Raw genomic sequence first — 22,993 nt, forward strand, 5'->3', positions numbered from 1 at the left:
TTAAGTTTAAATTTTGAATTAGTTTGAATAAGTCAACTAATCTTTTAGATAAGATTAAGTTGTTAGATTAGTTGCTTAAAGCTAGTAGAGTTGGTTCCTTCAATTTAGTCAAGTTAGTTGCATTTACTTGTATTTAAGCAGATGTAAGCAATGAATAAAATCATTCAAGTTTGCTTTAATTCTCAAACTCTTCATGGTATCAGAGCATCTCTAAAACTCTCACGAGTCCGATCCAATTTTTTTTTCTCTCTCTCTCTTTGCGTCCAAACATGGTTATTCCTGCTACCACCATTGATAATGCTGCTGCAGTTCCGACTACCACTCATGTGGTACAGTTCAATCCAGCTGCCCAATTACCTATCAAACTGCAAGGCAACCTCAACTTTGCCACTTGGAAGGCGCAACTAGTGATGCTACTCAATGGACACAAGCTCCTTGGGCACCTCACTGGTACCAAATCTGCTCCGCCGACCACTATCACACAAACTGATAGTACCATCTCCAATCCTGAATATGAGTTGTGGTTTTGCCAAGATCAACTAATTCAACAGGCAATGATGGCATCTGTTGACCCCACCATTGCTCCCACTGTTGCAACTGCCTCTTCGGCAAAAATAGCTTGGGATCTCCTTCATACAGCTTATGCCAATAGAAGTCACACTCGCATCTTTAGCTTACGAGATCAGTTGCAAAACATGAAAAAGACTTCCAAAACAGTTGCTACTTACCTACAGGAGATCAGATCAGTTGCTGATGCTCTCAAAGTAGCGGGCTCTCCAGTGGCTGATGATGAACTAGCAGTCAAGATCTTGAGTGGCCTAGGTCATGAGTACCGTGAAATCACTGTCGCTATAAGGGCGCGCGACACAGCCCTAAGCTTTGAGGAGCTATTCCAGAAACTCACTGACCATGAACTCTTTCTCAAACATCAAGATATTGACAGGTCGTCCTCCATCATCACGGCTGCAGTTGCACAAAGGACCAACTTTCAGCCCCAACATCAGAGAACAGAGCCCCTCTAAAACTCTCACGAGTCCGATCCAGTTTTTTTCTCTCTCTCTCTCTTTGCGTCCAAACATGGTTGTTCCTGCTACCACCATTGATAATGCTGCTGCAGTTCCGACTACCACTCATGTGGTACAGTTCAATCCAGCTGCCCAATTACCTATCAAACTGCAAGGCAACCTCAACTTTGCCACTTGGAAGGCGCAACTAGTGATGCTACTCAATGGACACAAGCTCCTTGGGCACCTCACTGGTACCAAATCTGCTCCGCCGACCACTATCACACAAACTGATAGTACCATCTCTAATCCTAAATATGAGTTGTGGTTTTGCCAAGATCAACTAATTCAACAGGCAATGATGGCATCTATTGACCCCACCATTGCTCCCACTGTTGCAATTGCCTCTTCGGCAAAAATAGCTTGGGATCTCCTTCATACAGCTTATGCCAATAGAAGTCACACTCGCATCTTTAGCTTACGAGATCAGTTGCAAAACATGAAAAAGACTTCCAAAACAGTTGCTACTTACCTACAGGAGATCAGATCAGTTGCTGATGCTCTCAAAGTAGCGGGCTCTCCAGTGGCTGATGATGAACTAGCAGTCAAGATCTTGAGTGGCCTAGGTCATGAGTACCGTGAAATCACTGTCGCTATAAGGGCGCGCGACACAGCCCTAAGCTTTGAGGAGCTATTCCAGAAACTCACTGACCATGAACTCTTTCTCAAACATCAAGATATTGACAGGTCGTCCTCCATCATCACGGCTGCAGTTGCACAAAGGACCAACTTTCAGCCCCAACATCAGAGAAATAATCGTCGCTTCCCAAATCAATCTTCAAGACCACAAGTTCCACGACAGGTGTTATACCCCATTTTAATCGGGTCAAAATAGTGTACAACATTTTGGTGATTTCCAAATTAATAACTAACTTAAGAAGTCGCCACCTAATTATTACGGTGAATTAGGACACCTAAATTGATTAGAGTTATTTTCTAAAGTTAACTTCATTTTAAGGTCTACTAAACTTAAGATTCTAGGTAAGGGTTCAACTAATCTAAAGGGAAGGAGTTAGGCATCCTTTAAGATCCATTAAAAATGGTTAACCGGTCGAACTTGATTAATTAATTAGGCTAAGGTGAAGAGTTAAAATGCTAAGCATGAAGATGTAAAAAATGTATAAATGCTAAATCTCAAGTAACTTAAAAATTAATGCTCGGAAAAACATTTCTTATGAAAAATCGTCTTGTTGAAAACGTGTGGAAGTAAAATAGTTTTGTAAAAAGTTAAATTAGTTTATTGAATAATGATGACTTGAATCCATTTGAATTTAATAAGAAATAGGAATTTTATCAAAAAATGAAGTATTAGAAGTAGTAAAAGAAGATCTAGTAAACTTAACTAAATTTAGAGGGAAAAGTTTAAGCTTCGAATAAATTCAAGAACTTACAAGTTAAGGAATAAATTTTATAATAAAATCTGTAAATGTAAACCCAAAAAAGGAGTTGGAGCAGAAAACGTTATAGTGGTTATTTTGACAAAAGTATTTGAAACCAAAATTAGTAACTGCAAGAAAATTTCAATAAGGAATATTTCTAACTTAACAAAGTTGGCTTCTTAAGCCTTTTTGTTTTTTTTAAAGAAATAACGGCTCTCTTTTATGTGATAAAAGCAAGTTTTCATGCTACTGTATGAGGGTCAAAGGGAATTCCAATTAAAGCCTAGCTATTAGTCATTACATATAAGGGAACACATAACACATAGACAAATATAAAATGTTGATCACATCAATACAATCAAATAAAACAAGCTAAAATAAATGAGGAAATTAGTAGTTATGTGCGACTTTAACATAAGGAAATGATCTCCTCCGTTACTAGAGGTCTGAACAGTATGAAGCAGGAAAGAATAAGGACGTGCCGACTCCATGTATAAGATATGCAAGCTCCATGCAATAATGGTATCGTTGAGTCCCATAGGGGACTCTTCGGCTTCGATGTGCGTGCAAAACAGAGAAAAGAGCAAGGAGGGAAAGTTAGAAAAAAATGATTCTCAAATAGTTAATAAAAGTACAAAAACAGAGCAAGTTATACGGAACTCGATTTATAAAACAAAAGACTAACATGTACAGAAGTATGGCATTATTCTTGTGTATCAAAGTACAAGACATAGTGCATGATTAGAAAAGCCACTTCAATAGAGGGATCTTAAGTAATACATTTTAACAGACATAATTTATACATATGTGTACATTAATGAATGTTAAGTGAAATTTAATAAGACATGACTTTTAGTAAAAGTGGAAATCTTTTGTTAGTTGAGAGAGTTTTCAGATAGTAGCACTGAACTAAATATAAATCTACTCCTAATGTATGCATTTTCTTATACTAAACTTAACCACCCAGTGATAGGTTGAGATTTCTAGGCTGATATGCAAGCATATGGGAATATACAGTAAACAGTTCAAATTGAAATGAATCAAATTTACAGAGTGATATATCCATTATGCATGACTTATAACAACAAAACAATCGTCGATGTCGAATAAATAAGAATAAGTTTAGATTTTCACCTTTTGTGGAGCAGTGAACTTGGTCGTTGATCAAAGATCTAATCTCGTTCCTCCGACAAAATTAAGCAAAAATAGAGAATAGAATAGAAAATATTTCGTGAGATGATATTGAAATATAAGAGAGGAGCGTTCTTGAGAATGCTTAAACTTGTTCTTGATTTCTTTTGTAAGCAGAAAACTCCTCTTTTCAAAGCCAAAAAAAACGCCCTCTTTAAAGGCTAACAGAGGCAAGTATTTATAGAATAGGCTTTAAGATTTCGGTTTTCATTTGGGCGGGATTTCATCTTTGATTTTTCACCATTAGAATTGTTCTGTCCATTGCTGTCCAAAATAACTGGCAAGTTCACCAACTTAACGTGAACAATGCTTTTTTACACGGTAACTTACAAGAGGAGGTATTCATGGCTCAGCCAAAAGGCTATGTCAATTCTGATTTTCCAGATCATGTATGCAGCCTTAAAAAGGCCATTTATGGCCTAAAACAAGCCCCGCGCGCCTGGTATGAGGCCCTCACGGCTTATTTGAATACTATTGGATTTGTTAAGTCCGAATCAGATGCCTCACTGTTCATTTTTAAATCCCTGGCTGTTACTGTTTACATTTTAGTATATGTGGATGATATTCTCATTACTGGGAACCATCCAAACTTAGTTGCGCAGGTCATCAACTCTTTGGCTAGCAGGTTCTCACTAAAGAATCTTGGTGAACTTAATTATTTCTTGGGAATAGACGTTAAGCGTGTTCCAAATGGGATCATCCTATCTCAATCTCAATATATTCTTGAGATTCTATCTGATGTGGATATGACAGATTGCAAAGGGGTTGCCACACCGATGTGCTCCAGCTCGCCACCTAAAGCAGATGATGGTTCACCCCCTGCCGATGCAACCCTTTATCGACGCACTCTGGGTAAGCTGCAATACTTATCATTCACGCGTCCTGACATCTCATTTGCAGTAAACAAATTATCCCAATTTATGCATTCTCCAAGTCTGGAACATTGGAAGGCTGTAAAAAGGGTTCTGCGCTACCTCAAGTCAACAACAACATCGTGCTTGGAAATTCGTCATCATGCTGATAGGAATTTGTATATGTATGCTGATGCTGACTGGGCAGGTGATCCCAGTGACAGAATCTCAACATCGGGTCATATGCTCTTCTTGGGACCAAATCCCATATCTTGGTCCTCCAGGAAACAACAATCAGTTGCTCGATCATCCACAGAAGCTGAATACAAATCGGTCGCCAATGCACTCGCGGAGCTTACATGGGTCCAAAACCTCTTGGATGAACTGAGGTATCATATATCAAACACGCCAAGTATTTTCTGTGACAACATTGGCGTATCATATCTTAGCAAGAATCCAGTTTTTCACACTAAGATGAAACACATTGCGGTAGACTTTCATTATCTTCGCAACAGTGTGAACTCCGGCAAAGTGACTGTCAAATATCTTCCTTCTATAGATCAAGTAGCAGACACTCTAACCAAGCCGCTGCCCAAACCTGCCTTTCTTCGATGTCTAACCAAGTTAGGTGTTGTTGCACCACACCTAACTTGAGGGGGGTGTATTGAGATAAACATGTGGTTATCTATTTGTTAGTATCTTAAGTTTAAATTTTGAATTAGTTTGAATAAGTCAACTAATCTTTTAGATAAGATTAAGTTGTTAGATTAGTTGCTTAAAGCTAGTAGAGTTGGTTCCTTCAATTTAGTCAAGTTAGTTGCATTTACTTGTATTTAAGCAGATGTAAGCAATGAATAAAATCATTCAAGTTTGCTTTGATTCTCAATCTCTTTACACATAAGATGTCGTATAGGGCATGAATTGCCATGTAGAACTCCAAGAAGGACGCCTTGTGTATACTTATTCAATTATATACAAATTTAAGTATCTACTTGTGCACATCCAAAATTGGATGACATATATGTCATATGAGACAAGTTAAATGACACATTTATATGTTATGCCAAAAAAAAACCATTGTAGAGAGTAGAGGTAGAGTATTAATTATGTCGTGAGCACTCAATAGCTTTTATTTAGATATTGATAACGAAATTTGTGAAAAATCTTTAAAACTCGAGGCGTGTCAAAGATACTGTCCTACGTAAACAGAGGGCCACAGATACACAGGCCAAAGAAGAAATCGTTCAAGACGGGATAGAGCACGCTTGACTTATTCTAAAGAAAGAATCTTGTTTTTAACCATGCTACTATTAATTAAGCTTAGTAAAACACAATCAAATAATTCACAAACATGAATATTACTTACATATTCATGTTCATGTTCTTGTCTTCAATGCACCAATATTTTGGTGCTTTAGATACAATAACTACGACACATTTTCTCAAAGATGGCGATGACAATTTTATTGTTTCACGTGGTGGAACGTTAGAAATGGGATTTTTCAGTCCAGGTAAATCCAAAAATCGCTACGTGGGTATGTGGTACAAGAACATATCTGTTAGGACCGTAGTGTGGGTTGCCAATAGAGAAGATCCTTTGAGGAGTAAAAATGGTATATTGAAGGTCATTGAGCCAGGAATTCTTGTCCTTCTCAATGACACTAATAATGTTGTATGGTCAACTAATACATCGAGATCTGTGCAGAATCCGATTGCACAGTTGTTGGATTCCGGGAATCTTGTTGTGAAACAATCTGGTCATGGTGTTAGTGATGGAAATTTCATGTGGCAGAGTTTTGATCACCCAACTAATACACTATTACCAGGCATGAAGCTCGGTTGGAACTTTGTAACAGGACGAGAGGTGTATTTATCGTCTTGGAAGAATGAAGATGATCCAGCTCATGGTGATTATTCATATCACTGTGATCCTTCAGGACATCCACAGAATATCCTGAAGAAGGGATCAAATGTGATATATCGCTCTGGAGTGTGGAACGGTCTTCGTTTTGGTGGGGCAAGAAACTCAAGAGACAGTACTTTCTATAGATATGGAATATTCTCAAGTAAGACAAAGGTGTACTTTGGATATAACCTCACATCTTCAGTTATCGCGACATTCATACTAAACCAAAATGGTGTAGCACAACTTTTGACTTGGGGTGATGGAGAACAGGGTTGGGTTCCTTACCTCGTAATACCTGGAGATAATTGTGATACGTATAAGTTATGTGGCTCATATGGTAGCTGCAAAAACAATGATTTTCCAGTACTTTGTGGATGTTTGGACAAATTTGTGCCAAACAATAGCAAAGATTGGAACAAGGCAGACTGGTCAGGTGGTTGTGTTCGGAGAACTGAACTAAATTGCCTTCAAGGAGACGTATTTTTGAAGTATTCGCAAATTAAACTTCCAGATACACGGAATTGCTGGTCTAATGTGACTATGACACTAGAAGAATGCAAGAACATCTGCTCTAAAAATTGCTCTTGTATGGCTTACTCAAATGCTGACATACGCGATGGAGGAAGTGGATGCTTATTGTGGTTCAAGGATCTGCTTGACATTCGGCAGGTACCCAAAGGAGGACTTGATATCTACATTAAAGTAGCTGCTTCTGAATCAGGTTTGCTTGTTGCTCTTTAGTGTTTGCAGAACCTATATAACATAGTCAATAGCATAATCAACTTCCCACAGATATATCGATAGTGAAACTTACTGCTACATTTATCTTTGTTGGAAGGGATACTTGCAGATCATAAGCTGGAGAAATCCAATGGAAAGTTAGGAAAATCACTTGCATGTATTCTGGCATCATCAGTTGGTGTAATTTTTGTAATCCTTAGCCTGTTGATCCACCATAGAATAAGGAAAAAGGATTTAGAGCTCAAAAAGAAAGGTAAGCTGGATAAGTCCCTTTTTGTCCTGACATTAATCAACTTCCATATCTAGTATTCACAATTTAAATGAATTCACTTTATTTGCTGTTGACAGGAAAGTTGGAATAAAGTGGCAACTATAAGATGGATTTTAACCGTGGCAATTGCGCTGAAGAATTTGAAATACCATTGTTTGATTTATCAACCATAGCAAAGTGTCACGGACTTAGAGTCTTACTAAAGCTCCGTGCGGCACTTGACAACTTACTCACGAATCTTTCACGATCTTATAAGCTCAAGTAAGCCCTTTATACTAAGATCGCTAAGGAAATGAAAAGGAAGACTTAGAGAATTTTGGAAGAAGGCTTATATTGCTTGGAAGAATGCTTTACAAGTTGCTTGAATGCTTGGATGGTTGGATGCCTTGCAAATGAATGGCACCCTCTATTTATACTAAAATCCTAAGGACTAAAGTGCAAATAAAAATTACTTACAAGTCCCTAAGATATTTACACAAAAGCCCCTCTTCTAGAATTCTCTACACACTCTAGAGAATTCTAAGGCTTTCTTTGGAAACTATCTAAATTATTCTAGAGAATTCTAAGGAATTTTCTAGCCTTCTTGAATAATCTAGAGGGTTCTAGAGTATTCCGGAAACCTCTCCACAACTCTAGTCCCTTCCGCCCCTATCCGGACGCAAAATTTCACTGTGATGTGGCGGGACGTGACACTAAGGCTACCAATAACTTTTCAATAGACAGAAAGATTGGAGAAGGGGGCTTTGGACCTGTTTACAAGGTATCAACACTTTATGCCTGTTTAAGAAATACACCGATTTATTCCCAAAAGATAATCATGCATAGTATAGATGAAAGACAAAAAACTTTCCGGTCCTTCAGAGTAAAGCTTCATCTTTAGATTTGTGTACTTTCTCATCAAGATAGGTAAAGAAAATGTTAACATGTGGAGATTGTGATGTTTAGGGCATACTTGAAGGACAGGGAATAGCTGTCAAGCGGTTGTCTAGAACTTCCACACAAGGAGAAAATGAGTTCAAGAACGAAGTTATATATATTGCTAAACTTCAGCATAGGAATTTGGTGAAGATTCTTGGCTGCTGCATTGAAGATGAAGAAAAAATGTTGATCTATGAGTACTTGCATAACGGGAGTCTTGATTCATTCATAATTGGTACTACTCTCCATCCAATAATGTGCAAATTATATACTAATTGTGTCACGGTGAACTGATGTCTATAGTAGTACTTCAGTAATCTTATTCCAAATAGTCTGTAAATGAGCTAACAAAATTTTGGCAGATGACACACAAAGCAAGGTACTAGACTGGCCTAAGCGATTTCACATTATCAACATTATAGCTCGGGGAGTTATGTATCTGCATCAAGATTCACAATTGAGAATAATTCACAGAGACCTGAAAGCTAACAACATTCTGCTAGACAAGGACATGAACCCAAAGATATCAGACTTCGGCTTGGCAAAAATATGTGAAGAGGATGACACTGGAGCCCAGACAAACCGAGTTATTGGAACATAGTAAGAACTAAGAACCTCCTATACTTGGTAGCATTTTTCCTACCTAAGAAGAATCTTGAGATAGTTAAGTTATGTTTTCCAGCATTAGCAACTCAAATTCTATTTTTGTGTACGTTTTATTTGCAGCGGGTACCTCTCACCAGAATATGCATTGCATGGGCTATACTCAGTAAAATCGGATGTATTTAGTTTTGGTATCTTAGTACTTGAAATTGTGAGTGGGAAAAGCAATAGACGATTCTCTCATCCAGATCATTACCTTAACCTACTCGGACATGTAACAATTTTCATTTTTTGTACTATATCTATCCGAACATATTTATCTACTAGTAACAAATATGTTACAAAACTAAGCTAGCTTGCCATACTAATAAGCTTGTAAAATGTACAGGCATGGAAAATCTATAAAGAAGGTAGGTCGATGGAACTACTTGATGAACGCCTAAGTGATTCTTGTTCAAGATCTGAGGTGGTACGATCAATCTGTGTTGGTCTATTATGTGTCCAACAATGTCCTGAAGATCGTCCAAGTATGTCATCTGTTGTTGTGATGCTAAACAATGAAGGTGTATTGCCACAGGCTAAACAGCCAGGTTTTTACATAGAAAGAAATTCGAATGAAGAGGAATTCTCTTCAAACCAAAATGCAAATGTTACAGTGAGTGACACCCCAATCACAATATTAGATCCCAGGTAGTGAACAATTAGTTCACTTGTCTGCAACACACTTTGTAGCAGTACCTGTGGCCAGTGGCAGAGCTAGGATTTTTAATAAGGGGGTTCAAAATCTGAAGAAGTAAACATACGAACTAATTGAACGGGGTTCGACATCTATTGTATATACATAAAAAATAATTTTAACCATATATGAATAGTAATTTTTTCTGCCGAAGAGGGTTCGGATGAACCCCTCACATACTGCTGGCTCCGCCCCTGCATGTGGCTAAGCTTGCAACGTGCTGCCATCGGTCATTGGATGTTTACACCAAATTCAACTAATTCAATACATATCAAGTATTTGTTGGCTTGTTATATTAATGAACCTTATCTATTGATTTGATTTGATGTAAATATTAAATACATATAAATATTTTTTGTGGACCTTAGATACCATGTTTGGCCATTTGAGGTCAATTTATAATAATGGACCATGCAACTTGTCATAAAAGACACGAAAAGCATTTAATACTTTAAGGCTTTTGACTTATTATGCTCTCTCCGTCCAATAATAGTTGTCCACTATATTAAAAATAATTATCTAACAATATTTGTTCAATTTAGAAAATCAAGATTAATTTATCTTTTGTGTCTATTTTACTCTTGTTATTAAATATTATTTATCATCTAATATATTTTTCAAAGCATTAAATTTAATAAAGTCAAAAAATAATATTGTATTGTTTCTAAGGGGTGTGCCAGTCAATAGTGGACACCTATTATCGGATAAATGGAGTAATAGATTCTACGACACTTGTTTGTCTTGCTTTAACTTTATCATGCAAATTTTTATTTAAAGATATTATCTTTTTTCCTTCCTAACCAAGACATAATTTAGGTATAATACATAAATGTACCCTTAAATTTGGCCTCAACCAGCATCTATGTCCTCAAACTTTGAGTGTGCATAAATAGACACTTAAACTTGTATAAAGTTGAACAAGTAAACACGTGTCCTAAATTACGAAGGACGCAAATTGGCGCATAGAATGTCAGGTAGGATGTATGAGTCTACTTATACAAGTTTAAGAGTCTATTTGTACACCACCATTTTGGAGGTCATAAAAACACTGTATTATGCCATAATTTATGTAGTTCTTGTTCCCTTGTCGATTTCTTATAGAATATAGAATGTTAATGAGATTGCAGTTTTTTGTGATAAATTTCTAAATCAAATACTCCTTTTGTCCCAATTTATGTGACACATTTCGCTTTTCGAGAGTCAAACAGTTTAAGTTTGACCGAGAATTTGCTCATGGAATCTTCAAATTTTTTAAAACGAAATTTATATATTTGTAAACTACATAAAAAGTACTATAAGTCTCAATAATTGATAATTCAAAATAATTAAAAGATAAATGAAAAATTACGATCAAAGATAGACTTGTTTGAATTTCAAAATTCGAAATGTGTCACATATATTGGGACAGATGGAGTATCAAACATTAAAGGGATGAAAGTGACACAACTTCAGGAGAAACATAATTATTTTGAAAACTTTCAACAAGAAAACAATTCAATTCTGCAGGCAGCCAACATAATGAGTACCAACAGCTTTAGTTTTTTAATTACCCTTCTAGTTCTGCCAAAATATAGAGAGTGAATCCCCTTTATTTTAGGGCAGGGTACAGAAAATACATCCATTTTTAATAATTAATCATTAATTACTCAACTACCAAAGACCATGTCAATTTTCACTGCAAATGAATGATGCAGATGAGACAAATTGCTTCTTTATACAGGAGGGCAAGTGGTGCATGATCTAAAACTCGGTAAATAATGAATCTGCCTTTCTATCTTTTTCCACTTTATCAACCAGACACGTGACGTGTACCTAACTCCTACGTCATGTATTGCCCTTTTTTACCATACATATCTATTGTAGTCATCCACTCATAACTGTAAGTAAAGTAATGAATGACTCGAGTAGGATGCCTTTATCAAATGAAAGTAATTGTGTGTGACATCACTAATATATCCTCAAACAAATGAATTAATCCAAAAAATGCACACTTTTTTGGATTCTTCTTATGTTTAATTTTGGAGCCTACAATTGCCAATTAGTTGGAGCCCGCCACAGTCCTGTAGCATAGGTAGCCCCATCTAGTCAATTGAATAAGATTGAAGTATTCAAAATCTGTTTCTAATACAAAATTCAAAGTTTCTGAGGTTAAAAGAGACGAAAACGACAAGTCAAATATTTGTTGTTTAGAGAGAAATGTCATCTTATAACAGAAATGTTCTCTTTTGGTTTGATTTTTCACATTTTCCCAAATATTCCAAAAGGACTAAACAATTTCCATGAAACGCTTTAGCTTTTTCTATTTCTGTTCCTCTAATATAGTGTCATTTCTATTCATATTTTCCACTGCTTTAGACACTATATCGAACGATAGCCCCATCAAAGATGGACATACCATAGTTTCAGCTGGTGGAAACTTTGAGCTTGGATTTTTCAGCCCTGGAAATTCCAAGAATCGGTATATCGGTATATGGTACAACAATTTACCTAAAGGCAGAGAAGTAGTGTGGGTTGCCAATAGAGTGAACCCACTGAATGAAACTTCTGGCATATTAACAGTCAGTAGCAAAGGGATTGTACTACTCAATGGAAACCAAGATGTGATTTGGTCATCAAATTCATCGAAAAGTTTGATAAAACCAGTGGCTCAACTTTTGGACGCTGGAAATCTTGTCTTAAAAGATGACAGTTTGGTAAATCAAAAAGACTATGCTTGGCAGAGTTTTGATTATCCAGACAGTACTTTGTTACCTGGCATGAAATTAGGCCTTAACTTGGTCACGGGCAAGTATTGGACTATGTCGTCGTGGAAGAGCAGTGATGATCCTTCTCCAGGAGAATATTTGGATCGCCTCGACACCAGTGGTTATCCTCAATTCTTTGTGTGGGAAGGTCCTGCAATAAAGTTTAGCTCAGGAATATGGAATGGACATTTATTTGTTGGAGGGCCAAATTTGAAACCAAATCCTTATTATACATTTGAGTTTGTGAACAATGACAAGGAGATCTACTATAAATATGAGCTTATCAATACTTCTATTCCTACCAGGTTGGTCTTGAATCCAGCAGGCCTGCTTCAACGACTCTTATGGATCGAACGGAACCAGAACTGGTTCCTTTACTCCACTGGACAGATGGATAATTGTGACCGTTATGCCTTGTGTGGTCAATTTGCGCAGTGCAACATCAATGACTCACCTCCATGTGATTGTTTGAGAGGATTTCAGCCTAAAAATCAACAAGGATGGGATGCAGCAGATTGGTCTAGTGGGTGTGTACGAAGAACTCCGTTGACATGTGGGACAAGTGACAGGTTTCTGAAGTATTCTAGTGTGAAATTGCCAGATACACGCCATTCTTGGTTTGACAAAAGCATTGGCCTCGAGGAATGCCAAAGGCTGTGTCTGAAAAACTGTTCGTGTACAGCATATTCCAATCTTGATGTTAAAAATGGCGGGAGTGGATGCTTACTTTGGTTTAATGAACTCGTTGATATCAGAGAATATGCTGAACTTGATCAAGATCTCTATGTAAGGATGGCTGCATCAGAATTAGGCAAGTCTCCTTATGCTAAGATGAATCATACCACAGGGAATCTTAGTAACTCAATTGATTGATTGACTATTTGAACTTCCACCTTGTTAACGAGGGTTGGGTTCCCAACCTCGTAATCCCCTTTCCCATTTCCCATTTAGCCTTCACCTACCCCCAACCCCATTTCAAAAATAAGAATCATACCGGAAGGTTTTCACAAGTAATAATGAATTTTCACAGGTTCAGGCTATATGGGAAACACAAGAACATCAGTCATTGCAATTATATTAACAGTTTCAGCAATCATCCTTGTTGGTTTTCTATTTTGGTTTGCTATGCAGAGAAAGAAAGGGGAAAGAGGTTAGAAAATTTGTCCGTCGCGTTGAAAGTATAGTTATTTCATTCACCTCAATCTCTTTACAAAATAAAGTTCAATTTTACAGGAGTAGGAGAAGGAGAAGGAAAGGAAGATATGGAATCACCTTTGTTTGATGTGATGACTGTTTCTGCTGCAACTAATAATTTCTCATCTGCTAATATCATTGGAGAGGGTGGTTTTGGATCTGTTTATCGGGTAACTAGAATTATATTCTCTGTGTATCTTAGTCAAATATATGAATGATTCTCTTGTGACTTAGACTTCGCGTGGATTATGTGACAGGGAAAACTATCAACAGGACCAGAAATAGCAGTAAAGAAGCTCTCTAAACATTCCGGACAAGGTTTTGAAGAGTTGAAGAATGAAGTTGTTCTGATTTCCAAACTTCAGCATAGAAATCTAGTTAGGCTTCTAGGCTGTTGTCTTGAAGGGGAAGAAAGGATGCTAATTTATGAATATATGCCAAACAATAGCTTGGACTTCTTCATCTTTGGTTCGATTCTCTTGACGCATTTCATCAAAAGATTCATCTTATCATATCAGCATTGTTCTGCTAATGCAAAATGAACTGATGTTTCTGCAGATGAATGCAGGAAGAAACAACTTCCCTGGGAAAATCGTTTTCGTATTGCAATGGGAATATCAAGGGGCATTCTTTATCTTCACCAGGACTCCAGATTAAGGATCATACACAGAGATCTAAAGACCAGCAACATTTTACTGGACAGTGAATTGAATCCCAAAATTTCTGACTTTGGACTGGCTAGGATTATTGGTGGTGACCAAAACGAAGCAAGAACAAAGCGAGTAATAGGGACATAGTAAGTTCAATTAGATAACTCATTGATGCTTTCATCTTTTCCTCTGTTAGAGTTCCACATTGGTTGGGGAATTGACTGATTTATATGGACTTGGGCAATTCTCCCTCATAAACTAGATTTGAGTTGAGTTAGACTCAAGTGTCATATCCTTCCATGGTATCAGAGCCAGGTAAATCCCGATTGGGGCTCCTGGTCCATGTTGGTGGTTTGGTTATATGAAATTGGACAATCTTTCCCCTTATGAGCTAGCTTTTGGGGTTGAGTTAGGCATGTGTCAAATCTTTACAACTTCCATAAAATCATTTAACCCATATTAAACATTATATATGTCTTTGTGCAGTGGCTATATGTCTCCAGAATACGCAGTTGATGGGAAATTTTCAGTGAAATCAGATGTCTTCAGTCTTGGTGTTCTTCTACTAGAAATAGTCAGCGGAAGAAAGAACAGAACATTTCATCATCCAGATCACCATCATAGTCTTATAGGACATGTAAGCAAGTTACAAATCCAGACATTTGCTTTTGTCATTTCATACTACATTTGTATTTCCTACATGTCATTGAAAACTATACTTGATTTTGCTATAGGCTTGGTTATTATGGAACGAAGGAAAGGCTTTGGAACTAATCGATGATTGTTTAAAAGAATCGTTTGTGGAATCCCAAGTACTAAGATGTGTTCATGTGGCACTGTTATGTGTTCAACGACTAACAGATGAACGACCAACAATGTCATCAGTGGTTTTCATGTTGAGCCATGAAGAAGTGGCATTACCTCAACCAAAGGAGCCTGGTTTCTTCATAGAGAGAAGTATAGCTGAAACAGATCATTCAAATGAGAAAAGATGCATCAGTGACAATGTTTTGACATTAACAATTCTTCAACCAAGATAGCAATGGCGGAACCAGAAATTCAAGAACCTTCTATTGTATAAAGGTGATTCAACAACTAATGTATATACAATACAGAAAATCTGTTCATCCCTATATGTACAGTAAAATATTTTGACGAAGGGGCTTCAGTTGAAACCCCTCTAGACCATGCAGCTCCGCCCCTGATTGTTATTGGACGAGCATTTACTAACATGCTTACATAGAACAATTGCGTATATCTTTCTGATATTTGATTAAGACTCACGAGCCATCGGGACCATTGTGTCAAGTTGTGCAAATTGTCAGAACATGATGGAAATGGACATGAAAGTTGTTACACAGTATAATGACTTATAGTAGATCTGAATGGCTAAATGATAGCCACTGACTTTGTTGAGCAATTATTTTTCCTCATGACTACAAATCAATATCATGTCCTGGGGGAGTGTTTCTTTGCAATCACATTCATCATATCTTTTTCCACATCTCTATCACCAAACTCGAGTTTTGTGCAACTTTTTCCTGGTTTTTCTACCCAGTGTTCAGTACCAGCTTTGGGGGCTTTTTTTGAAAAATGCTAAACAGGGTAGAGCAAGGTGGGTCGATATCTTAGCAGGTCAAGGCTTGCCTCACCTTAACCCGCCCTATTGACATCCCTACCTACTTCAAGGTAAGCCAGCTTCAACAAGACGCCCATAAATCCCAGAATGCCTACCTTCCTAGTTCCTGGAACTATGTAAATCTTTGCATTTGATTCTCATTTGAACAGCATACAGATTTATATTCAGAGGTAGTTACAATAAGTAGAACAAGGAAATGTTCTCGAAAACACTCACAAAATAAATAATTCAAAAAAATGAAGTCATAGCCAACAGAAAAAAAGGCCGTTCAATCAAGCCAAAAAACAAATCCCTTGATGGTTTATACTCCTAAGGCATAAAGCAGTGCAATGGAAGCTCCTACAGTGATTGTCCAGAGATATATGGTTTGAGACAAAGAATTAGCACCACTGCATTGGTCATTAGAACCACTGAAGCATCCAGGTCTACTCACCTTAGGTTCTACTCCCCCTGTGGAAAAGCTACTCTTTGGTTTGCCATTGCTGAAGAGTACACACCAGAAATAGGGGCCACCACCACCGGAGCCACTCACAGCAGCACCAACCTCAGTGTGATTCTTGCTATAGAGAATATCCAAACTCTTGGTATTTCTTATAAGAATATCATTGAATGCTTCAGAAGGTTCGGCATACTTGGATTGACATGCGAGAAATCTTCCAGTTATTTGAGCAAGCGATGACGCCTGCACACCACAGTTAGGGGCAAATTCTTGGGCGAATTCAGATTCAGCAGGTTTCTTTCCATCTGGCCCTCCAACTACTTTACAATCACCTCCATATGCTTTTATATATTGCAGAGCCAAGCATGCCAAGCCAGGGTTACTGTATAAGGAGGATAATTTATTCGCAGTTCTATTACTATTAAGGGCAGATACCAGCTCATCAGCAGGATTATCAGTTACCTTGGCTGCAGTTTATCAAGCCAATATATGTGTTAGAGGTTGATCATAAAGGCAATAATAGTGAATCAAGATCGAGAAGCTATCTGCTTGAAGGAATACACATTGGGAATGACAAGCGTAAATTACATCTAAACCCAAGAGGCTTGAGCACATGTCAGTATGCTTTCGGTAATTGGAAGTACACGCAATTATCTAAGACTGACTAAAGGAAGAAGAGCCAGAGAAGGAGAGTAAACATCATTTCGGCTGTGACTATAATTCTAGCACACTCATGGAAAGATTATCAACAACCACCCTATTATCAAGAGATCTCTAACAAGAAAGATACAAAATTAGGGCTCCAACATAGTATTTGAAGGCATAAACTAAAGCATCTTGAGCACTGTCCTTCCATTAGTGGGCTAGAGTCCCACATTGGTTGGGAAAAGACTGGTGGCTTGTTTATATTAACTTAGACAACCCTCCCCTAAAAGCTAACTTTTGAGGTTGAGTTAGGTCCAGATATCATATCTTTACCTGGGCGGCAAAGGGTGTTGGAATGGGTTAGAGTCCTCATTGGTCTCCTTATATGGACTTAGACAACCCTTTCCTCATGAGATGCCTTTTGTGGCAAGGGGTGTTGGAATGGGTTAGAGTCCACATTGGTCTCCTTAGATGGACTTAGGCAATCCTCCCCTCATGAGATGGCTTTTGTGGTTGAATTAGGTCAGGTGTCATATCTTTACGGGTATCTTCTCATGTTACCACAAATTACAAAGACCGAAAAACCAATTTGAGCAGCTTCCCCTAACTATTCACACTATTCACAAAATCAGAATTTGCAGATTGACTAAATAGTTTCTAGTCAGTGCTATAAATGCAACATGCCAACAAAATCAGAATTTGCAGATTAACTAAAGAGTTTCTTGTCAATGCCATAAATGCAGCTTGCCAACATCCTCTTTTCCTATAACATTAGCTAGCTTAATAAGGCAAGAATCACATAGAAACCAATGTTCTATTATTAAGATATATCTTTAGTAATCCCATAATTGTACAAATAACATATTCCAAATCCTTCGGGATACCTCCCGAGGAAAATCTCAAATTTGGATCCCGAATTGCCAAAGCACAACTTTGCACACTATTACTTAATATTGATCACTATTGAGCAACCAGATAATATCATTTAACAAAGTCTAGTAAAGTAGATCTATCAATCTCAGAAACTATGCACTTTATATATTATAACTGAAATCCTATTTGCATGAACTTAAAATCTTTCAATGCTGATAATTACTCAGCAATCAGCACATTATAGTTTATTCAATAAATTATACACCAAAATTTGAAACTCAATCCTTAATTAGATCCAACAGTAAGATGGTTTAAGTAGCAAAACACACACAAGAAACATTAATTCAAAAAATTTTAAAATAAAAAGAAGAACGAAGAATCCTTACTTTGAACTTTAGCAGCAGAAGCTGAGATGAAGAAAATGCAAAGAAGAAGAAACCTTTGAAGCATTGCCATTTCTGTACAGAAGATGTCGGTGGGAGTGGGGTGGGTGGGTATATAGAAGAAGCTAGCTGTTGAGCAGAGGAAAAAAGTCTGTTTGTACGTCTACTTCGATCTGATGTATTTAAAAACTCACCATCATATTCAACTTAATTACTGTAATGCCACCAACTGAATTTCATTTTCATTTTCATTTTTCATTTTCAACTGATAAAGAAATAAAAACTAATGCATAATGACCAAACTGCCCTTAAGGTGTCCATGTGAAACAATTTCGTGCCCTAAACTAGAATACTTCTGAACTCTGAAGGACTTCTCTAATCTGTATTTACGCTGAAAAGTCTTATTTTAAATGTAAAGGTTATCTATTAGAGGAGATTCCTTTTTAAGGGCTCGAATCGATCCATATGGTTAAGGATCTCACCACAACAATATTGTGGTAGTTCTAAACAACTTGGAACATAAGCTAACAGGATTCTCTAAAGTTGATGCTCCTACATCCATATAGTAAGTTTGTGAGTGATTTGAAATTTGAGTTATTATTATTCATCAAATTTGTTATGGACTTTACTTCATTAAAAATACTTCATATAGCTGAGTATGGAAAAAATCTTGTTGGGAGCTCCACTCCGAATGGGTCCTGCTATACGCAATCCAAATTTAGCCAGAGCTCCAATGTGGGATCCAGACACCGAGTGGGAAACAAAAAAAGATACTTCATATAGAATAGGGCTTATGTATCATGTATAGCAACTATGTTTGATGAATATATTCATTGTCCCCAAAAAAAGTAATGCATGATATAGATACCTCTAACTACTTGTGCTTACAAATTTTGCCAATAATTAGTCCATTGATTGCTCAATTATCAAAGACAAGAAGTGTATATCAATTATTTACCCTGCCTTGATATGAACACTGGCATTAAACTATCTCTTTTAGTATATTCTATCATATATACACTAGTACTGTTTGACAAATAAGACAAAGTAAATACATTTCAAAACATCCAATAGTGATTATTTGTCTATCTTGGTTCAAGAACTGTTAACGTCGCGTTGTTACTTAGACATTCTTCATCAGTAGATTCCATTGGATTCCTCTCTGTGAAAAAACCTGGATGCTTTGGTTGAGGAAGAACCAGACCTTCATTTCCCAACCAAGAAACCACTGATGCCATTATAGGTCTATCCTCTGGGAGTTTTTGGACGCATAACAAACCGACCTGGATGCATCTCAACACTTGAGATTCTGAAAATGATTCTTTCAAACATTCATCCATCAGTTCCAACGCGTTGCCTTCAGTCCAAAGTAACCATGCCTATATTACAAACAGAACACATTTATACAAATGTATTCGCAATAGAAAGCTAAGAGCGAATTAAGGGAATGAAGTTGTGTAATGTATATGCTTACATGTCCCAAAAGATTGTGAAGATGTTCCAAATGATGAAATTTCCTGTTCCTTCTGCCACTAACTATTTCAAGAATGATTACGCCGATGCTGTATACATCTGATTTTACTGAATACTTCCCATCAACAATATACTCCGGGGACATATATCCACTACATCAATTCAATAAGTTTATGCTCATGTACTGATCTAATATAATAAAGATTATACGATTTAAAGATGTGTAGAAACTTACAATGTCCCTACTATACTCTTAGTTTCTCCTTCCACTTGATCTCCACCAAATATTTTGGCAAGGCCGAAGTCAGAAATTTTGGCATTCATGTCAGTATCTAATAGAATGTTGCTGGTCTTGAGATCTCTGTGAATAATTCTTAATCTTGAGTCCTGGTGAAGGTAAAGAAGACCTCGAGATATTCCTATAGCAATTTCAAAGCGGTTCTTCCATGAAAGTGAAGTTTTTCTGCTTGGATCTGCACAATGTAGAACTAATCATTGAGTGATGCAGAGATATTGAGGACTTATATCAAGTACTATTTATTAATGGATCATGAAAAGCAGACCAAAAATGAAATAGTCCAAGCTAGCATTGGGCATAAACTCATAGATTAGCATCCTTTCTTCTCTTTCAAGGCAGCAACCCAAAAGCTTAACAAGGTTCCTGTGTTGCAGCTTGGAAATGAGAACGAATTCATTTTTTAACTCTTGAAAGCCTTGTCCAGAATGCTTTGATAGCCTCTTTACTGCTATCTCTTGTCCATTTGGTAGGATACCCTGAAATTTATGTCAAGGGTCAAAGATGCCATTTCAAGTTAGACGTTGAGGATCAAAGTTGATTTACCTTGTAAACCGGTCCAAATCCACCCTTCCCGATCACATTCTTAGCAGAAAAGTTCCCAGTGGCACTAGTAACAGTAACTAAATCAAACAATGGAAGCTCCATGTCCTCATTTTCAACAGCTGGACCTGTCAATATACATTCGCCCACCACAAACATGATATCAATGAGAATTTGGTAAAGGCAAACAATGTCAGCTAGATAGAAAATTCACCTAGCCAGCACAGCATTTAGACTTGACAATTTTCTTATAAAGTTGGTAGACAAGAGTGACTCAACTATATTTACCTATTCTTCTTTTCTTTCTTTGGAAGGAAAACCAAGCTAAAAAGCTGAGGATAAATGTTGCTACCACTGCTGAAATGACACCAATCAGGACTGACATCTTTCTCCTCCGCTTCCTGTCTGAATATGTTCAATAATTAGTTCATAAGCAGTCTTCAATTTACATATACGTCTTATTTTGTTATGAAGCCTGCAAACTTGGTTATCAGTAATTTGTTGACCAGGGATTCGTCAGTTTCAAAGATCTGTGTATTTATATTGAACAACAAAATGAAAATGGTGCAGAGTAGGGTCATTACCTATTTCTGAAGCAGCAACTCTCACAAACAGATTTTGTTCATTTTGGCTCAACTCTCGAATATCAATGAGATCTCCGAACCATAGTAAGCATCCACTTCCGCCATTTCTAACATCAAGATTTGAGTAGGCTGTACAGTTGCAATCAGCTAAGCATAATTTCTCACATTCTTCAAGGTTAATGCTCTCATTAAACCAGGAGTTTCTAGAATCAGGCATCTTGATGCCCGTAAATTTAAGAAAACCGTCTTGTTTACAATCCAAAGAAGTTCTCCTAACACAACCAGTAGCCCAATCTGCTGCAGACTGTTGAGGAACCCTGTGAAGTCATAATTAAGTAATCAATATAATATCTATGTGCTTGGCCCAAGAAATAGAATCAAGCACACACATGAAGGGGAGTGTAAAATCATAACTAAGTAATCAAGTGTGTTATCTCTAATAGTTTAAGGTTTGATGATCACTCATTTTAACAATACCTAGGATTGAAACCTTGCAAGCAGTCACATGGAGGGGAGTTATTGATGCTGCAACTTGCATAAGGACCGCATAAAGCAAATCGACCACAGCTATCAATCTGTACTGTTGAGTACAGAAACCAGCTTTGACTGCTCTCAATCCATGTTATGTGTTCTATCAGCCCTTCCGGGTTAAGCACCATCCTGCTGGGCAGTGACTCGTTCTTAAGCTTGAATTGGTAGTAAATTTGCTGCTGATTAATAATAAACTCGGAAGTGTAATGTGTATTTGGTTTACTATTTGCACTAACAGTAAATGCATTACCTTTCCATATCCCTGAGCTAGACACTATAGTTGAATTTTTCCACACAAACAATTGCGGGTATCCATGAGATTCAAGACGGTTTATATATTCACCAGGAGAAGGGTCATCAATGCTCTTCCATGATGACATGTACCAATCCATGCCCGTGACCAAATTACGTCCAAGTTTCATGCCAGGTATAAAAGTATTTCCTGGATAATCAAAACTCTGCCACGCGAAATTAATTTTCAGGTCTCTTTCATTTCCATCATTGACAACAAGGTTCCCGGAATCCAGAATCCGTGCTTTTGGATCCTTTAATGATCTTGATGAGTTTGATGACCAAATTGAGGTATTGGAATTATCAACAAGTACAAGAATCCCATTGGGTTTGAGTGTTAACACTCCTGATGTGTCATTAAGTGGAATATCTCTGTTTGCAACCCAGACAACAGTTCTAGGTGATATCTTCTTGTACCATATGCCAACATAACGATTCTTCGGATTTCCAGGACTGAAAAATCCAAGCTCATAAATCCCACCAGCTGAAACAATTGTGTCACCATCTCTAATGGATTCATCTGTTGTGATCGTGTCTAATGCCGCGGAAATTAGTAAGATGAAGAAAAAATGTGAGCAAAGGAATAAAAACAGTAGCCCTTTTGATAGACTCTGACTCATGTTTTTGATTGACAAGTTCAAAAAAGCCTTGACACAGAAAAGATACTGATAACTTTTTTTTTCTCAGTTTAGAATTAACAACCATGTCCAAAAATGTTTTATATAAATAAAATGAAAAAAAGAACTTTTTTGAATGAAAGGCCAATCACAACTATAAAATGAAAAAAAGAACTTTTTTGAATGAAAGGCCAATCACAACTGCTGCCAAGAATTAGATGTCAAAGTTTGAACTTGTCAAAAGTTGTATGCCTTTGACTTTCCATTTCCACCATTAACCTGGTGTTTGCAATTGCACGCTATAGAACTATTCATACAAACATATGGCATGCATCTATTTTCTTGGTGTAAACACATGAAATGTATTGGAGTAAATTGCCTAAAGTCTTCCTAAAATGATTTAGTGTTAATGACGATGTGACATCTTGGACT

General features: G+C 37.1%; 6 protein-coding genes across 8 annotated transcripts; 4 read left to right on the plus strand and 2 right to left on the minus strand.

Annotated features, from left to right (window-relative positions):
- The first annotated feature begins 269 nt into the window (after positions 1 to 269).
- Positions 270 to 1,022, plus strand: LOC107063170 (uncharacterized). The gene has a single exon (XM_015314676.1). The coding sequence runs from the start codon at positions 270 to 272 to the stop codon at positions 1,020 to 1,022; it is 753 nt and encodes a 250-aa protein (XP_015170162.1).
- Positions 1,023 to 1,077: 55 nt separating this feature from the next.
- Positions 1,078 to 1,899, plus strand: LOC107063171 (uncharacterized). The gene has a single exon (XM_015314677.1). The coding sequence runs from the start codon at positions 1,078 to 1,080 to the stop codon at positions 1,897 to 1,899; it is 822 nt and encodes a 273-aa protein (XP_015170163.1).
- Positions 1,900 to 3,978: 2,079 nt separating this feature from the next.
- On the plus strand, positions 3,979 to 5,139 carry LOC107063172 (uncharacterized mitochondrial protein AtMg00810-like). Its single transcript, XM_015314678.1, has one exon. The coding sequence runs from the start codon at positions 3,979 to 3,981 to the stop codon at positions 5,137 to 5,139; it is 1,161 nt and encodes a 386-aa protein (XP_015170164.1).
- Positions 5,140 to 5,836: 697 nt separating this feature from the next.
- Positions 5,837 to 15,544, plus strand: LOC102593298 (uncharacterized). Its single transcript, XM_015314679.1, has 13 exons — positions 5,837 to 7,131; positions 7,333 to 7,385; positions 8,362 to 8,556; positions 8,666 to 8,921; positions 9,048 to 9,274; positions 9,443 to 9,579; positions 11,931 to 13,215; positions 13,435 to 13,554; positions 13,638 to 13,768; positions 13,856 to 14,066; positions 14,157 to 14,394; positions 14,735 to 14,885; positions 14,983 to 15,544. Exons 1-13 carry the CDS (start codon positions 5,837 to 5,839, stop codon positions 15,286 to 15,288), a joined length of 4,605 nt encoding a protein of 1,534 aa, XP_015170165.1. The 3' UTR covers positions 15,289 to 15,544.
- A 446-nt stretch (positions 15,545 to 15,990) lies between these two features.
- On the minus strand, positions 15,991 to 18,372 carry LOC102582458 (uncharacterized). The gene is made up of 2 exons (XM_006360057.2): positions 18,231 to 18,372; positions 15,991 to 16,793 (listed from the first exon to the last, which is right to left on the minus strand). Exons 1-2 carry the CDS (start codon positions 18,298 to 18,300, stop codon positions 16,189 to 16,191), a joined length of 675 nt encoding a protein of 224 aa, XP_006360119.1. The 5' UTR covers positions 18,301 to 18,372; the 3' UTR covers positions 15,991 to 16,188.
- Positions 18,373 to 19,118: 746 nt separating this feature from the next.
- On the minus strand, positions 19,119 to 22,933 carry LOC102593625 (G-type lectin S-receptor-like serine/threonine-protein kinase At4g27290). 3 transcript variants are annotated; one of them, XM_015314683.1, is made up of 9 exons: positions 21,904 to 21,995; positions 21,600 to 21,782; positions 21,123 to 21,439; positions 20,827 to 20,943; positions 20,542 to 20,666; positions 20,264 to 20,474; positions 19,936 to 20,173; positions 19,702 to 19,852; positions 19,119 to 19,606 (listed from the first exon to the last, which is right to left on the minus strand). In XM_015314683.1, the coding sequence occupies exons 1-9, from the start codon at positions 21,909 to 21,911 to the stop codon at positions 19,313 to 19,315; spliced, it is 1,644 nt and encodes a 547-aa protein (XP_015170169.1). In that variant the 5' UTR covers positions 21,912 to 21,995; the 3' UTR covers positions 19,119 to 19,312. The 3 variants fall into 3 exon arrangements, with proteins under 3 accessions (XP_015170169.1, XP_015170170.1, XP_015170168.1); XM_015314684.1 differs by having other exon boundaries at positions 21,600 to 21,808; positions 21,904 to 21,987; XM_015314682.1 differs by having other exon boundaries at positions 21,600 to 22,933.
- Between the last annotated feature and the right edge of the window lie 60 nt (positions 22,934 to 22,993).

The sequence above is a fragment of the Solanum tuberosum genome, unplaced genomic scaffold, assembly GCF_000226075.1.
Source record: "Solanum tuberosum cultivar DM 1-3 516 R44 unplaced genomic scaffold, SolTub_3.0 scf00302, whole genome shotgun sequence".
Lineage (NCBI taxonomy): Eukaryota > Viridiplantae > Streptophyta > Magnoliopsida > Solanales > Solanaceae > Solanum > Solanum tuberosum.

What these genes read in the sequence shown, in the direction of transcription:
- LOC102593298 (XM_015314679.1), top strand. Translation starts at nt 5,837, where the DNA reads ATGAATATTACTTACATATTCATGTTCATGTTCTTGTCTTCAATGCAC. An exon ending in TCTTGATTCATTCATAATTG is followed by an intron (nt 8,557 to 8,665) that starts GTACTACTCTCC and finishes TCTGTAAATGAG; the next exon opens with CTAACAAAATTTTGGCAGAT. An exon ending in GAGAAAGAAAGGGGAAAGAG is followed by an intron (nt 13,555 to 13,637) that starts GTTAGAAAATTT and finishes TCAATTTTACAG; the next exon opens with GAGTAGGAGAAGGAGAAGGA.
- LOC102582458 (XM_006360057.2), bottom strand. Translation starts at nt 18,300, where the DNA reads ATGGCAATGCTTCAAAGGTTTCTTCTTCTTTGCATTTTCTTCATCTCA. An exon ending in TTCTGCTGCTAAAGTTCAAA is followed by an intron (nt 16,794 to 18,230) that starts GTAAGGATTCTT and finishes GATAAACTGCAG; the next exon opens with CCAAGGTAACTGATAATCCT.
- LOC107063170 (XM_015314676.1), top strand. Translation starts at nt 270, where the DNA reads ATGGTTATTCCTGCTACCACCATTGATAATGCTGCTGCAGTTCCGACT.
- LOC102593625 (XM_015314682.1), bottom strand. Translation starts at nt 22,564, where the DNA reads ATGAGTCAGAGTCTATCAAAAGGGCTACTGTTTTTATTCCTTTGCTCA. An exon ending in AAGAGTATAGTAGGGACATT is followed by an intron (nt 19,853 to 19,935) that starts GTAAGTTTCTAC and finishes GAATTGATGTAG; the next exon opens with TGGATATATGTCCCCGGAGT. An exon ending in TTCACAATCTTTTGGGACAT is followed by an intron (nt 19,607 to 19,701) that starts GTAAGCATATAC and finishes TTTGTAATATAG; the next exon opens with GCATGGTTACTTTGGACTGA.
- LOC107063172 (XM_015314678.1), top strand. Translation starts at nt 3,979, where the DNA reads ATGGCTCAGCCAAAAGGCTATGTCAATTCTGATTTTCCAGATCATGTA.
- LOC107063171 (XM_015314677.1), top strand. Translation starts at nt 1,078, where the DNA reads ATGGTTGTTCCTGCTACCACCATTGATAATGCTGCTGCAGTTCCGACT.